We start from the raw sequence: 15,050 nt of genomic DNA, 5'->3' as shown, positions 1-15,050 counted from the left end.
CGACACATTTAGATTAAATGTAACTGCACTCATTATAAATTACACATACTAGTTACCATGTGCATTGAAACTAAAGTTTTAACAGATATATCTCAATTTTACATTGCGGTGACGCGAACACATACCTCTCTCAATCACTTAGAATGCAGACTGAGAAAAGAACGCGAAAATTCAGTATATGACAGTATATGAATTCATCCAATAGAGGGCGCACATACACAACAAATAACTCTCCCAATACCTATAAGCTACCATGACATAACTGAACAATACAGTATTTTGGTGAAATAAACTCACAACCAATAGAAAATAAAAGATAAAAGGTTACAAAAATATTTGTCATTCTTTGACCTGTTACATTCACCCCTCTTTAATTTCACCAAAATCCTTAGCACGTAGAGGGTAGAAAAGGAACAAAACATACAAAACAAAATTCTTGTTCACTTGATTCAAGATAACCCTGGGACTCCATTCCCCATACACAGCATATAAAGCTACTTACAAAAGTAAGTTGAAAGAAAACAGCAGTTGATCAGGCTACTGCCCCTTCTAGCGAATATGATGCCTTTTACACCATATTAGATCTCGGAACGCTTTTCCTCCAATATGAACATCTCATGACTCAAGTCATACTACAGGTGATAAAAAAAAATATATGAGTCTCTATTTTTTTTCTCTATATCTAAAATAAGGAGAGTAAAGACAGTGACCTTCTATTGACCCCTTTAACAAAACCCTTGGTGAATGGTTTTTGCACCATGTTCTCTATCAAGCGATTGACTGCCTTAACAACCCTGCCAGTACGTGTCCTGACAACCTGTCTCTCAGGCCCTTGTGCAGGTGTGTGACTATCAGTCATTGTAACAGGTGAGGCGACATCCGAGGACTCTGTCTCATCTAAATCAGGAACATTAATTGGGGCAACAGAGTCAATGTCAGTCATGTGCAAGTCAGGGAACACACTGGAAGCCGACAAGTCTCTCACAGGTGAGTATTCGTTTCCTCCTTGGCTTCTGACCTCACTAGACTGGGCTCTCGTAGGTGTCAGTTGAACAGGGTCTCTAGACAGGGAGTGGGGTATTTCATTCTCCATCTCAGACTCATCAGCTTCTCCTATAGACTCAGACTCAGCATCAGATGACGCGTTTAACCACAAGCGGGTACGGTCCTCAGAAGCGTCTACTGCCAGGCCACTCAAGGCATCAACAGAGGGAGGCTGGAACTCCCTGGCCACATCGGAGGCAGCTTCATCCATCTCTTCCCTGCTTTGTTCTGGCACAGGCAAGAAGCTCACATCCAACATCAGATTCCGATGGACGACTTTGGTTTTCCCACTTTCCTCCCTGACTTTGTAAACGTGAGTCTGAGGGTTTCGGTCTATGATGGTATACATGGTGGGCTCCCACTTGTCCGCTAACTTCCTCTTCCCTCTCTCCGCTTTATTAGCAAGCAAAACTCGGTCGCCAACGTTCAAGTGGGTTCCACGTACTGTCTTGTTGTATCCATCAGCTTGATGTTGCTGTCCTTTCCTCGCATGCTGCTGAGCTATGCCAGCAGCCACATGGAGGTTCGCCATCAGCTTCTCTGCATAGGTCTTATAATTCACCACGACGGGATCCCTCAAGACCTGTTTGAAGACCATATCTACCGGGAGTCTGGGGACTCGACCATACATCAAGTAAAATGGGGGATATCCAGTTGTTTCATGAATGGTGGAGTTATACGCAAAGGTCAAAGTCTGTATCTGTTGGACCCAGTGTTGTTTAGCTGCCAGCGGTAGGGAACGCAACATACTGCCCAGCGTCCTATTGAACCTTTCGGTCTGCCCATTTCCCATAGGATGGTATGCTGTTGTGTGTGTTTTCTTAATCCCTGTGAGGCTGAGGAGTTCAGCTATGAGTTTGCTTTCAAAATTGGCTCCCTGATCGGAATGTATTCGCTCCGGAAAACCATAGATGCAGAACACGTTATCCCATAACTTCTTTGCTATTTGCTTTGCAGTTTGGTTGACACAGGGGAAAGCATGAGCCAATTTTGTGAAGTGGTCTGTTATGACTAACACATCCACAGATCTTTGCTTACAGTCCTCAGCACTCCAAAAATCAATGCACACTAGTTCCATGGGTGCCGAAGTGCGGATGCTCTCCAAGGGAGCTCGGGCAGCTGGTTCAGGAGTCTTTGCAAAGAATACACCGTCGGCAGCATTTCACATATTCCTTGATGTCTCTTCCCATTTGCGGCCAAAAGAAACGCTGTCGGGCGAGGTGTGCTGTTCTGGCCTGCCCTTGATGCCCAGCGAGGTCATGCACACCAGCGAGAGCCTTGGCCTTCAAGCTTACAGGCAGCACAAACTGATACCTCTTCTCTCTACTTAACGGGTCTTTGGTTACCCTATATAGAACTCCATCCTGGACTTTTAAGTGATGCCACTGCTTGCACAGTGTCTGGGCTGTAAGAGCTAACCTACTTCTCCCTCGCCTAGGTGGTGGCTCACCCCTCTGAACGAGTGGCAGGACTTCCCTGATAACTGGATCTGTTTCCTGGCTGTGCCTTAGCTCGCCGATGGAGAGGACTGGAAGTGTGTCTTGTTCTGAGGGTACCGCCTGGGGAAAAGCATTGAGAAACTGTGTTGCTCTTATTTCTGCTCCCCTTTCCCACTCTACGTGAGCTTCACAAGCAGATCTCACATGTGAGGGTTCTTGACTGCCGGCCAGCCTATCTCGAGTGGTGCCCGTGGTTACGCAGCAGCCTGCATCGTGTGCCTGGTGACACTGGGTCCTGCACCGGAAGAGATCTTGGACTTTCTCCTCCTTGGTTCCCTCTGCTTCAGCCAAAAGACTTTCATATGGCTCGCTGATCAACCTTTGGCTCACAGACTTAGCAAAAGGATCTCTACTTAGGGCATCTGCCACGATGTTCTTTATCCCAGGGATGTGTTTGATGCTGAAAGTGTATGGGGAAAGCTTTGCCACCCACCTTTGTTCACAAGCGTCAAGTTTTGGTTTGGTCATGATATAAGTCAAAGGATTATTGTCGGTCCACACTGTAAAAGTGTGGCCCTTCAACCAGTGGCTGAATTTTTCACAAACACTCCATTTGAGCGCCAAGAACTCCAGGCGGTGGGCAGGATACCTCTTTTGTGAGCCAGTGAGGGTCTTGCTGGCAAAGGCGATCGGGCGTGCCTTCATTTCCCCTTCTGGTATCTGGGACAGAACTGCCCCTAGGCCGTCAAGAGACGCGTCAATGGACAGAACCAAGGGCTTAGAGAAGTCTGGATGGGTGAGGACCACACAGTTCAGGAGCTTCTCCTTAAGACTGGAGAAAGCGGAGTCGCAGTCAGGGTTCCAGTCTGCAGGCTTGAGCTTTCTGTAGACTCCTGGATTCTGACTGTACTTCCCGGGCTTTCCTCTCCGTTTCTGCCCAGCTGTGAGGGCGAACAGGGGTTTTGCGATGGAGGAGCAATTTGGTATGAAATGTTGGTAATAAAATACCATCCCCAGGAACGACTTCACTCTGTGGACTGAAGGAGTGCAGCTATCGTCTTCCATCAAGTCCCTCTTCGACATTTTGGCGATGACTTCAACCTTCTCCGGGTCAACAGCAACACCGTCACCGTCAACAATGTGTCCGAGGAACTTCACGGACCTCCGCAACAGATGGCACTTTTTCGGACTCAACTTCAGGTTGTGCTCCCGCAGCCTCTGAAAAACAACCTCCAATCTGCTGAGGGCCTGCTGTTCATTGGGGGCAAAAATCAATAGGTCATCTAGGTAGCACAAGAGACTGCTGAAATTAAGATCACCAAAGATACTCAGCATCATCCTCATGAAGGACGCCGGACTGTTGCAAAGCCCCTGCGGCATTCTGTTATACTCGTGCAAGCCTAGTGGTGTTGTGAAGGCGGTATACTTTTTGTCCTCCTCATGCATGGGCAGGTTATAAAAACCAGACGTAAGGTCCATGGTGCTGAAGACAGCATTACCGCCAAGGGCAGCCAAGCAGTCCGATTGATGGGGCAAAGGATGAGCATCCTTGATGGTTCTCGCATTCAGCCATCGAAAGTCTGTGCATATACGGAGATCGCCATTTTTCTTCCAAACCATCACGAGTGGGGAAGCATATTCACTCATTGACTTCCGTATGATTCCCTGCTCTTCCATCTCGGTCAGAACTTGACGCAGCTTTTGATAGTGGGCTGGCGGCACTCTGCGATACGGAAGACGGAAGGGACGGTCGTCTGTGAGGCGGATTCTATGCGCAAAGCCCTTGGCTTCTCCACAGTCAAGATGATGCTTTGAGAATATATCCTGATACTTCTCCAGTAACGTCACAAGTTGGAGCTTGGTGGAGTGGCTCGCTTCACAATGGTCAATGTCGACATTTCCCAGACCAGACTTCTGCAGCCTGTCTTTCAGGTCAGTGTTGTCGTCCTGTTTCTCATGAGTCACTCTAACAGAGCCAGAGCCACTCTGACAGGAACCCTGGAACAGTGTGAGGTCTTCAACAGCAACACAAGTAGAGACGTCTGCGAGCTTGCTGTTCTTTCTCAGGGTGAGTGGTTTGTTAGAGATGTTGGTGATTTTCATGGGGGTCCAGCCATCTCCCCACAGCGGCGTTACCACTCTCCCCACCATGATGCCCCTGGGCACACACCTAGAGGTTGTAGGCTCCACCATAACTGTGCTCCCAGGTGACTTGGGCACATCACTTGGCAGTCTACCCCATAGCAGGTACTCTTGTTTGGGGAGGAGAGTCACCGCTTGAGTTAACTTCACTGTCCCTACTTTTTCCGGCACATCTTCACCCCTCCATCTCGTGAGGCTTGACATCATTTCCAAGAACTGTTCACCATCTGAAGACCCCTTTGTGTTGCTCGAGATAAGAGTCCAATAATTCCTTTCATTTTTCAGCTGATGCAGCACACATTTTAGCATGTTGGTGCCTACTATGATGTCGTCTTTCTGACCAGTGACCACCAGGACTGGGACCATGCACTTCACCCCATACAAACTTAGTTCCATGTCATACATACACTTGGGGCTCACCTGTACTCCTCCACAGCCAACAAGGATGATGCGCTGCGGGAGTTCTTGCTGTTCGGTCAAGACGCTATCTGATAGTAGTCTCTGCTCCGCCTCTTCACTTATCGTGCAGGCCATGGACCCTGTATCGAGGAGCCCTTGCAACTGAGCACGGCCATTCACTGTCACTGGTGCGTGAAACAACTTACTGAACGTCTCGACTGTGTGAATATTCTGAACAATTACTGTGCACTTATCGGACATTGCTTTCATCAACATCCCCTTTCCGTATGTGAGCTATCTAGTTTAAACTGGCTCCGCCTTGCTCAGGTTTAGGCTGTGCTTGTGCTAACTGTGGCTGGGTGTTAATTCTTGGCCGGCGCTGTTGGCACTCTCTCTTCCAGTGGCCGGGCTTGTAACAGCCCATACAGAGGTTCGCCTGTCTACAGTGCGCAGTAGTTGAGTGTTCAGCAGACTGACAGACTCTACATCTATTTTGGACGATGGCCGCTGGCCCCCTGCTAGGTGGCACGACTGCTGCTGTCTGGGCCGTCTGCTCCAGCACACGGTTCAGCAAGCCAATGAGAGACTGGATGCAGGCACTCTCGGTCTGAGGAGAGGATGGGAGCCCCATTGTCTTCGGGTAGCAAGTAAGGTCTGTGGTGTTATTAGCAGTGACTGTCTCTGTTGCTGATGTCTGAGCATGTACACCTATGTTCTTTGGCCGGTAAGATTTGGCTTGAGACATTGTTCTGGCCTCTCTCTGATGTTCAACAAGGTGTTCCTGAATCTCATTTGCTGTCCACTTTTCAGCTGTTTTGCACTTTAAGACACTTGCTAGAGCGGGGTCAGGACAGTGTTTCACCAGCATCATTGTGACTTCGTGAGAGGGGTCCTCAATGTTCCGCCCATGCCTTCTCAGACACTCATCCGCGACATCCACGGCCTTATTCAAGCGTATCCAATAGTCCATGGGACTTTCTCCAGCCAAAGGAAGTGTGTTATAGCAGTCTGCTAAAGGCATTGATGAGTAGGTTACCTCACTGAAATGTTGTTTCAGAATATCAAAGACGAGCTTGGAGTTTTCAGCTGGCTGCAGCGATGGCATGCTGCGCAGGGTAACTTTTACAATGTCTCTAGCCTTTCCCATTAGTCTTGACATTATCTCCTGGGAGTACTCTTGTAGGGGGACGCCCCTCTTATTCAGGTAAACACTCATAATTTCTTCCCACTCATGTACTGTATGTTTGTCTGTTCCATCACCCCTGAAGTACGGCGGCTCTTTGACATCTGTCTTCATAACTAACTTTACTCCAGTCATGTTCAAGTCAGACTGTCCATATCCTAGGTTCAGGCTAGGTGTAGGAGTAGTTTGGCTATCTGCACTACCAACAGATCTCTGTAGTTGGCCAGCAATGTTCTCCCCTATTTCGTGAGCTAATTGTGTAATGAGATTCCCTAAGTTCGCGGAACTCACATCTGGACTAGACACTGGCTGGCGTGGAGAATGTTCATCTGTGCGCGCGTGAGTGTATGAGAATACAGGACGCCCCACTGAACTAACACCGTTCTCAATGTCTGAGGCATCTCCTAACCTACGCATGTGTGGTGCGGGAGAATACTCGTCAGTGTGCAAGCGTGTGGATGAGAGTACAGGTCTGTTTAGTACACCAGCACCTTTAACCGGCGTGCACTCGACCCTACTCATAAACCTGCCCCTCCCTAGGCTTAGCACCCCAGCATCTCCAAAGCTAAATGGTGTCTGCACATCCTTACCATCAGCCATTTTTTTCAAAAGTTGTAATGTGATCAACTATGGTAATCCTATGTGAATTACTAGCACATGCAAATATGGTATGAAAATCACAACGTAAAATGATACTACTCGAGATAGAGGCAATTTAGAGTTACCATTTACACATTAACATTAGCCCATATACTTGTCAATGTCCCGAAGAAGTTTCTACTCGTCACAGCAACCACCCGCGATCACCCTGGCGATGATCTGAAGCGGAGATATCCGGGTCACGGCACCAATGTAGCCGGCGCGGTCTGCACTTCGCCGACTACTGCGTTGTGTTCTGGTGCGCTGAAGACAGGACACTGACTTTCCTCAAGGCACTTTATTTGGCTCAACTGTTAAATTTCAAAGAGAGCAAAATTCAGGATTCTATCATCGAGCAGAATCAGCCTCTCTCAATCACTTAGAATGCAGACTCCACATTTAATTACATTCAAAAATCAGAAAAGAAAATACAAAAGAAAATAAACATCACATTATGCTCTGATATATAATGTGTATGTGTCATATTGCGTGTTATCTCTGTTCTCCACTCTGGGCTTTTAGCTCTTACATTAACATTATGCAACATGAAACAAACCATACTTTCAATAGTTAATACATACATTCAGTAATATGCGCGAAGCAACATGTAGGCCTACATGCCTTACATCGGGCTTTTCAGTGCCATTGAACATTAATCAATACAAGAAAACTTTTTAAATGAACACATTATATTCATAACCTGGTATTGGGAGTACATACCTGTTAAATTTCAAAGAGAGCAAAATTCAGGATTCTATCATCGAGCAGAATCAGCCTAACATAAGAAAAAGGGCAAATGAAACGTGGGCTGTGACACAAGAGGATAGAATGACGATCGCTAACATACAACCACAGAACACGAGGTTAGCTATGCTAGCCATTTCTCAAACTCTCAAAACAGCAAAGTTCTCGACACATTTAGATTAAATGTAACTGCACTCATTATAAATTACACATACTAGTTACCATGTGCATTGAAACTAAAGTTTTAACAGATATATCTCAATTTTACATTGCGCTGACGCGAACACATACCTCTCTCAATCACTTAGAATGCAGACTGAGAAAAGAACGCGAAAATTCAGTATATGACAGTATATGAATTCATCCAATAGAGGGCGCACATACACAACAAATAACTCTCCCAATACCTATAAGCTACCATGACATAACTGAACAATACAGTATTTTGGTGAAATAAACTCACAACCAATAGAAAATAAAAGATAAAAGGTTACAAAAATATTTGTCATTCTTTGACCTGTTACACGGGGTACAAGTTATAATATAATATAATATAATATAGGCCTACAGTATAATATATAGATATAAGTTATAATCATCTCATTCATCTATGTTGTAACTATTTTAAGTTTAACCATAACTATGTTTTGTCATTAAACCTTTTCAATTACAAATAATGTGCTAGTTTTGATTTGGTATTGACTTTTAAGTGCTACTTATTGCCTATATTGTTATTTCAGATCCTCCTTTGAGCAGCTGCAGTTTCAGTTCAGTCACTGTGACTCTGACTGACGGAGGTTTTTGTACGACTCTTTATCACTGTGTGAACACATAATTACTGTTGATCTCGTGTCGACTCATACAGTAATAATGTCCAGCATCTTCAGTCTGGACTCCACTGATGCTCAGAGTGAAATCTGTTCCTCCAGATCTTCCTTTCCCACTGAATCGACTGAAACTGTCATCATAGAGTTCATCTACAGCATAAATGATGAGTTTAGGAGCTTCTCCGTGTTTCTGCTGATACCATGCTAAACCCAAGCCATTTATCCCAGCATCAGTTTTACACTCTATAGTGGCTTCTTGTCCTTCAGAAACAGTCACAACTTCAGGCTGAGTCACAGTGATTCCTCTGGATGCTGTCGACAACAACATTATATGAGTTTCATCAAATGAAATGAACATTAAAGACTCAGAAATGACGAGCTTTGACTTCTGTTACCTGGAATAAAAGCTGTCAGAATCCAGATGAAGCCGCTGAAGAGATTCATGGTGTGTGTTGGGTTTGTACCGTGGTAAACAGCCGTGTGTTATAAAGTGTGTGAGTCTGAAGGCTATAAACACTCGGAGAGCTGAAACACGTGCCGATGCAAAGTGACTCTCTGAGCAAAAACCAGCTGGAGGAAAACACACATGAACATGAACATGCAGACGAAACTGATCCAGTTTATGCCTTTAATGTGTTTTATTCTCATGATCAATGAGTGTGTTTTCACTTCTTTACAAGTTTAGAAATCATTTCTTCTTTATTCTGCATGAGTCTCTGGTTCAGAGTTCAGACTTTCTGATGAATCGAGTGACAGAGTTTCATCACTAAAAGAAACGAGTATTTCACTGTGAACTCCATGAGAGGTCAAAGGTCATTCCAGAGGTCACAGGTCATCAAAACTTATTTAAATGCTTTGAGAAACACACGATCATTTAGAAACTCCTCAGATGTGTAAATATCACTACAGAGTCTTTCTGATTATATTATTTATTTAGATTTAATAGTTTTCATGCATTAAGAGACATTTAGAGACGATGAGGCTGTTTCTGTGAAAGTCACTTCAGTTCAATAATCATGATGTTGAGTCTCATATCAGTGTGTGTGTGTGTGTGTGTGTGTGTGTGTGTGTGTGTGTGTGTGTGTGTCGTTCGTCTCTTTCTCTGCTGGTGTGTGTGTTCATTTGAGTGTGACGGAGGTTTTTGTATGACGCTTTCACTAGAATGAAACACTGTGGAGGACTTTCGGTGGAGGAACTAAACTGACGATCAGAACCTGTGAGTCTTTCTTAAATTATTTAATAAAAATGTATGTGTGTGTTTTTAGAAGGAGATTTAAGGTTATTTAACAGCATTTGACAACAATATTCTTAATTTATTACAAAAAAATATAATTGAAAAGCTTAGCTTACATTTCAAATCTTATTTATTGTAATTTTTTTTCTATTTTACTGATATTGATTGATTGCATACATTTTATTATTTAATTTTGTCTGCTATATTATGAATATGTAATATTTGGTGATATTCTATGTTTTGTACATTGCAATCCATAGTTCACATTCATAAAGTTTTACACACATAATTTCACACATAATGTGTTCTAACATTTAAATGTATTTTAATTAATAGCAATATTTTAAATGAATCCTTAATATATTTAATTTGAACCAAAGTTTGGAAAATATAGACAAAATAAATGTCATCATTGTCATCATCAGTCAAAAAGAAATTTAGTAGTTAAACTAAGTATCCTGAATGGTGATTATTTTCAAAATACAAATAATATATTGAAATGATAATTTCCAAAATCTTATACAATATCACAATAAAATGATCAAATTGCACTTGGACAGAGTTCTTGAAAATCAGTTAAACTTTTTAATTAATGCAGAACGGAACAAATATCATATTTTTGAAAGTGTATCATGATTGCTTCAGAGAACTGATTTATATTTATACATCTTGAACTTGATACATTATAAAAAATCTGTAACTATGGTAAGAAAAAGGCTGCTTTGTTCGCCAGACCTGTTCTTTTCACTTCCAAAATTGTAAATTTAACACTATTTTACTGTAATATACCATGACATTTCCAGTTAAATCTATTACAACTTTAATGTATCAGTAAAGGAACAAACATTTATCAATTAAGAATTTTTACTGTAGCATTTTTTGTATTTCATTTTTAAAATAACAATATTTTTTTACAGTGTACATTCAGTAATAGTTAATATTGATTTAATGGAGAATTCTTTTTAACCTAACTCGTAAAAAAAACGTAAAAAAATCAAATATTTTTTATATTTTTTTCAAATATTTAGTATATTTTTTTATTTATTTAAATTTTATAATTCATATAAATGTTTTTAAATGTCCTTTTTCATTTTACACAAATAATTGAACATCTTGTTATTGCAAAAATGTTGTTAATTTCATGTATTGACTACTACTTTAAAATATTTTTGTCTATAATTCTTGGTAAATGTAACTATTAATGGCTTTTTAAAATGCATGAAACAAAAGTTGCTTCAATTTCATTGTGTTTTAAAATGTAATAGGTTGATTGCAATATCATTGTAATATTATATTGAATGTAGTTTGTAATATTGTTATATTTTTTGACATATTCAGGTTTTTTAAAAGTACATAATTGTGTCCATAATTCTTGGTAAATTTAACTGCTAATACTTTTAAAATCCATGACACAAAAGTTTGATTATACGGATAAAATAATTCAATTTTTAGGCGTCATCATCAGACAAATAGAAAGATTTGAAAAATTCATCATTTGAACTGAAATTTGCTGATCATTATGCTTGAGAGTCTTAAGAATTTTTCAAAATACAATTAATAATGAAATGATTATTCAGAAAATTTCAAATTACTGTAAGATTAGCTGTATATCATGTCTGCTTTACAGAACTGATTTATATTTAGAATTACATGATACATTTTTGAGTATTAGTGAATATTGATTTAACTGAGAATATTTTTAAACTGAATTCAGGATATTTGTGGTTTATGAATGAAAGCAGTTATGTGGAATTTCTGTAAAGATAAAATTATTGTGATTTCTACTACATGACCGAGTCTGACATCTAACTAACTGTGTGTGTGTGTGTGTGTGTGTTTCAGCCGGGCCCTCCGTGTCTCCCTCCGTGTCTCTGCTGGTCTCTGGAGACTCCTCCGCTCTGCTCTGCCTGCTCAGCTCTTACTCTCCACAGGGGGCGACGGTGAGCTGGACGCTGGACGGGTCAGAGGTCACCGAGGGGGTTCAGACCAGCGCAGAGAGTGAGCGGGGCGGTCTCTACAGTCGCAGCAGCGTCCTGAGCCTCAGCAAAGCACGCTGGGAAGGCAGAGAGCGCTTGGTCTGCAGAGGAACACATGCCGGAGCTGCTCAAGAGGCCTCGTTCCTCAAGAGCTCCGAGTGCTGATGTTTCTCCAGTGAAGACCAGCGGATCTGAGCGGCATGTGATTTACAGCTCAATACTGAAGCAGTCTGTCAATGTGCTGCCATTGCTGTTCATTCAATAAAGCTTCATCTGAACGCAAGCGCACATGTGTGTGTGACTGCATCATTGATCAGTGTGTCGTTCCTTCAAAGTCCTGCACTAAAGTTTCAGCTGCTTTTGATTGATTGTAATAGTTGAGAACAGCTGCATTCAGCAGTAAATGTCAAATGAAGCTCTTGGGGTTTGAACATGGTCACTGGAGACGAGCTGCTCTATTCTGAGACCGTCACAATCACTAAACCTGACAATGCAAATGAGATTTTCACCTCAAACTCACAGTTTCTCTCTTTTACTGGTTCAACGCTCTGAACTGGAACAGTTTCATCTGTGCTTATGGATTCATTAGTCAGTTTGTTAATAAGATTTCATCTTTATGAGTTACATGTTGGTTCATCACAACACACACTATATTCACACATGCGTATAAACAAACTTTAATCTTTAATATAAAAAACGAACTATAAATAAATTTCCACTGTACATGGATGTGTTAAATTGCACAAAAAATAGCACTGTTAAATTAAACCATAAATATAAAATGTTTTTGGTTTTATTTGATGATGATGGTGGTTGTGGACTGCACCTGTTTGGTAATCTGTAATCTTAAATACTTACTTTATAAATTAATTTTAAAATTCTATGTAAAGATATTAATTTAAATTATATAAATGTTCATCTGCTCTGAAATTGAGGGCTGTGTTTTAAGATGCTGTTAATCTATGAAGTATGAACTTAAAAAAAAATCGATAGACTTATTAAATTGATCAAGCAAAACATCTTTATGATGCTAGTGATTCAGTTTAGAAAGAAGAATGAGGATAAATCATAAATGCAGAAAAACAAAAATATGGTGAAAGATTGTAAAATATCCACTAGTGAAGATCAAATGTGACTGAATTTTCTCACAAAGGACTGAAAATAACAGGAGAAACATGACTTCTGAAAAATCATGATCAAAACTGTCATATAATGACGAAGCTCAAACTTTTATATTATTATAATTTATTATATTATTGCTTATTATAAGATCATATTGCTTTTCTTAGTGTGTGTGTGAGTGTGTGTGTGTGTGTGAAAGTGTTTGAGCAGCTGCAGTTTCAGTTCAGTCACTGTGACTCTGACTGACGGAGGTTTTTGTACGACTCTTTATCACTGTGTGAACACATTTTTACTGTTGATGTAGTGATAACTCTGACAGTAATAATGTCCAGCATCTTCAGTCTGGACTCCACTGATGCTCAGAGTGAAATCACTGTTAGATCCACTGCCACTGAATCTAGATGGAGTTCCTGACTGGAGGCGGTTTGCGTAATAAATCAGAAGTTTAGGAGCTTCTCCAGGTTTCTGTAAGTACCAGGCTAAACAATTTCCATTGTACACATTACTGCTGGTTTTACATTTGATATTCACAGTTCCTCCTGGTTGTTCTGCTGTTATTGAGGGACTCTGAGTGACGGTGATCTGTCCTCTACACTCTGAAACACACAACAAGAAAATACACTCAAAACTTTGACAATATACTTGAAGAATTTAATTAATATCAAACTTGTGCTCCACAAACCTTGAGCAAACGCTGTGAGAGTCCAGATGAAGATGATGATGAAGGTCATGTTGATGAAGATTGTTGTGTGTGTCAGTGATGAAGTGTTAAACTCACAGCACTATAAACACTCTCACACACTGAAGATCTGATCAATATGCAAACACACTCCACATCATTTCCCTGAAGACAGAAGAAACACTGTTTTGTCTTTTAGTGTCTTTGCTAATAAACTTCTATTTATTATTTTCAGAAACAGACACTCATGATTTACTTCATGTTATTTTGGGTCGATCTTCTCGCTCTAAACACTGTTTTAATGATCAGTTTCATTCAGATTTTGAGAGAATTTAATACCTGCTGCAGATTTATATCATCCACGATACTGTAGGATTGAAAATAATTCAAGATATTTTAAATGAACAAAGACATTTGCTTTACTGTTTTCCACCCCCTCTTTCCTCAAAGACCATTAGGATTTGAGGGGCTGATCGTGATCAAGGCCTGTAGGCCTGTGAGATGTGTGTACTTCGGGGGTCTATGAATTGTCACACCTTTAGTACGGTGGGGGAAGTTGTAATTATCTGATTGGTCAGTTTGAACGTCTCACATTTGGGTCACATGGTCAGGGAAAGGATAAAAGAAGATTGTAACTGTTGATCTGCCTCTTTTTATGCTCTGGCTCTCTTTTATTCTCTGGGTCGCTTTCTTGGGGTTCTCTCTCTCTCTCTCTCTCTCTCTCTCTCTCTCTCTCTCTCTCTCTCTCTCTCTCTCTCTCTCTCTCTCTCTCTCTCTCTCTCTATCTCTCTCTCTCTCTGGTAACATTTTACATATATGCTGTGTACAATTAATGATATAAGTTATAATCATCTCATACATCTGTTGTAACTATTTTAAGTGTAACCTTAACCATGTTTTGTCATTAAAGCTTTTCAATTACAAATAATGTGCTAACTAGTTTTGATTTGGTATTGATTTTGAACTGCTACCTATTGCAATAAAATATTGTCACTCTATATAGCAACGCTCTCCCACATATTAAGCTGTTGAAACTGCGCTTATTTCCGTCGTTGGTGAAAGTAGCAGTGGGTGGTAATAGACAAGAAATGACTGACGGCTGTTTACACGATAAATCAGGAGTTTAGGAGCTTCTCCAGGTTTCTGTAAGTACCAGAATAAATAATCATCCCCATCATCCCATCTCCTCACATCTTCCAGCAGTAACCTAGTTTTCCCAGGACGTCTCCCATCAAGACTCAATCCTGCTTAGCTTCAGTGGGTCAGTCTTGGGTTACAAGACCTTGAGTGATATGGCTGATGACTTCAACTACAAATGATTCTGTGAGGTTTTTTTTAAACTCCTGCTTGCAACGGAAGTTTGGTGCGCAAGCGAGAATCACCTTTAATGTTTAAAAATGTGCATCACATTATTTGGGAAGTGTAATTTTTAAACATAACATATTTTTAAAAGTGTTTAAGGTAAAAAAAAAAAAGGTTAAAGTGAAAAGGGTTATCATTGGGTCTCGCCCGCCCAGGATTATGGGGGTCCTATCCACCGTGGGCCTGAGCAGGTTCTGGTAATGGAACAAGAAGTGAAAACCCTGTTGGAAAAAGCGGCCATAGAACATGCAGCTCCTCCA

At 41.2% G+C, this 15,050-nt stretch overlaps 2 gene segments (V, D, J or C); both read right to left on the bottom strand.

The window, feature by feature from the left end:
- Positions 1 to 13,571, bottom strand: part of LOC130096940 (Ig kappa chain V-III region MOPC 63-like) — a 158,100-nt gene extending 144,529 nt beyond the window's left edge. The window contains 2 exon segments of the V gene segment in view: positions 13,033 to 13,345; positions 13,432 to 13,571. Of these exon segments, the coding sequence occupies positions 13,033 to 13,345; positions 13,432 to 13,480 (362 nt within the window).
- LOC130096957 (Ig kappa chain V region 3368-like) lies at positions 8,314 to 8,995 on the bottom strand. The segment is given in 2 exon segments: positions 8,314 to 8,729; positions 8,813 to 8,995. Coding segments are annotated over 2 exon segments (372 nt in total).
- Positions 13,572 to 15,050: the final 1,479 nt, after the last annotated feature.

Source organism: Rhinichthys klamathensis, unplaced genomic scaffold (assembly GCF_029890125.1).
Source record: "Rhinichthys klamathensis goyatoka isolate OS25496 unplaced genomic scaffold, OSU_Roscu_1.1 h1tg000209l_1, whole genome shotgun sequence".
NCBI lineage: Eukaryota > Metazoa > Chordata > Actinopteri > Cypriniformes > Leuciscidae > Rhinichthys > Rhinichthys klamathensis.
This window is presented reverse-complemented; position numbering and strand designations above follow the sequence as displayed.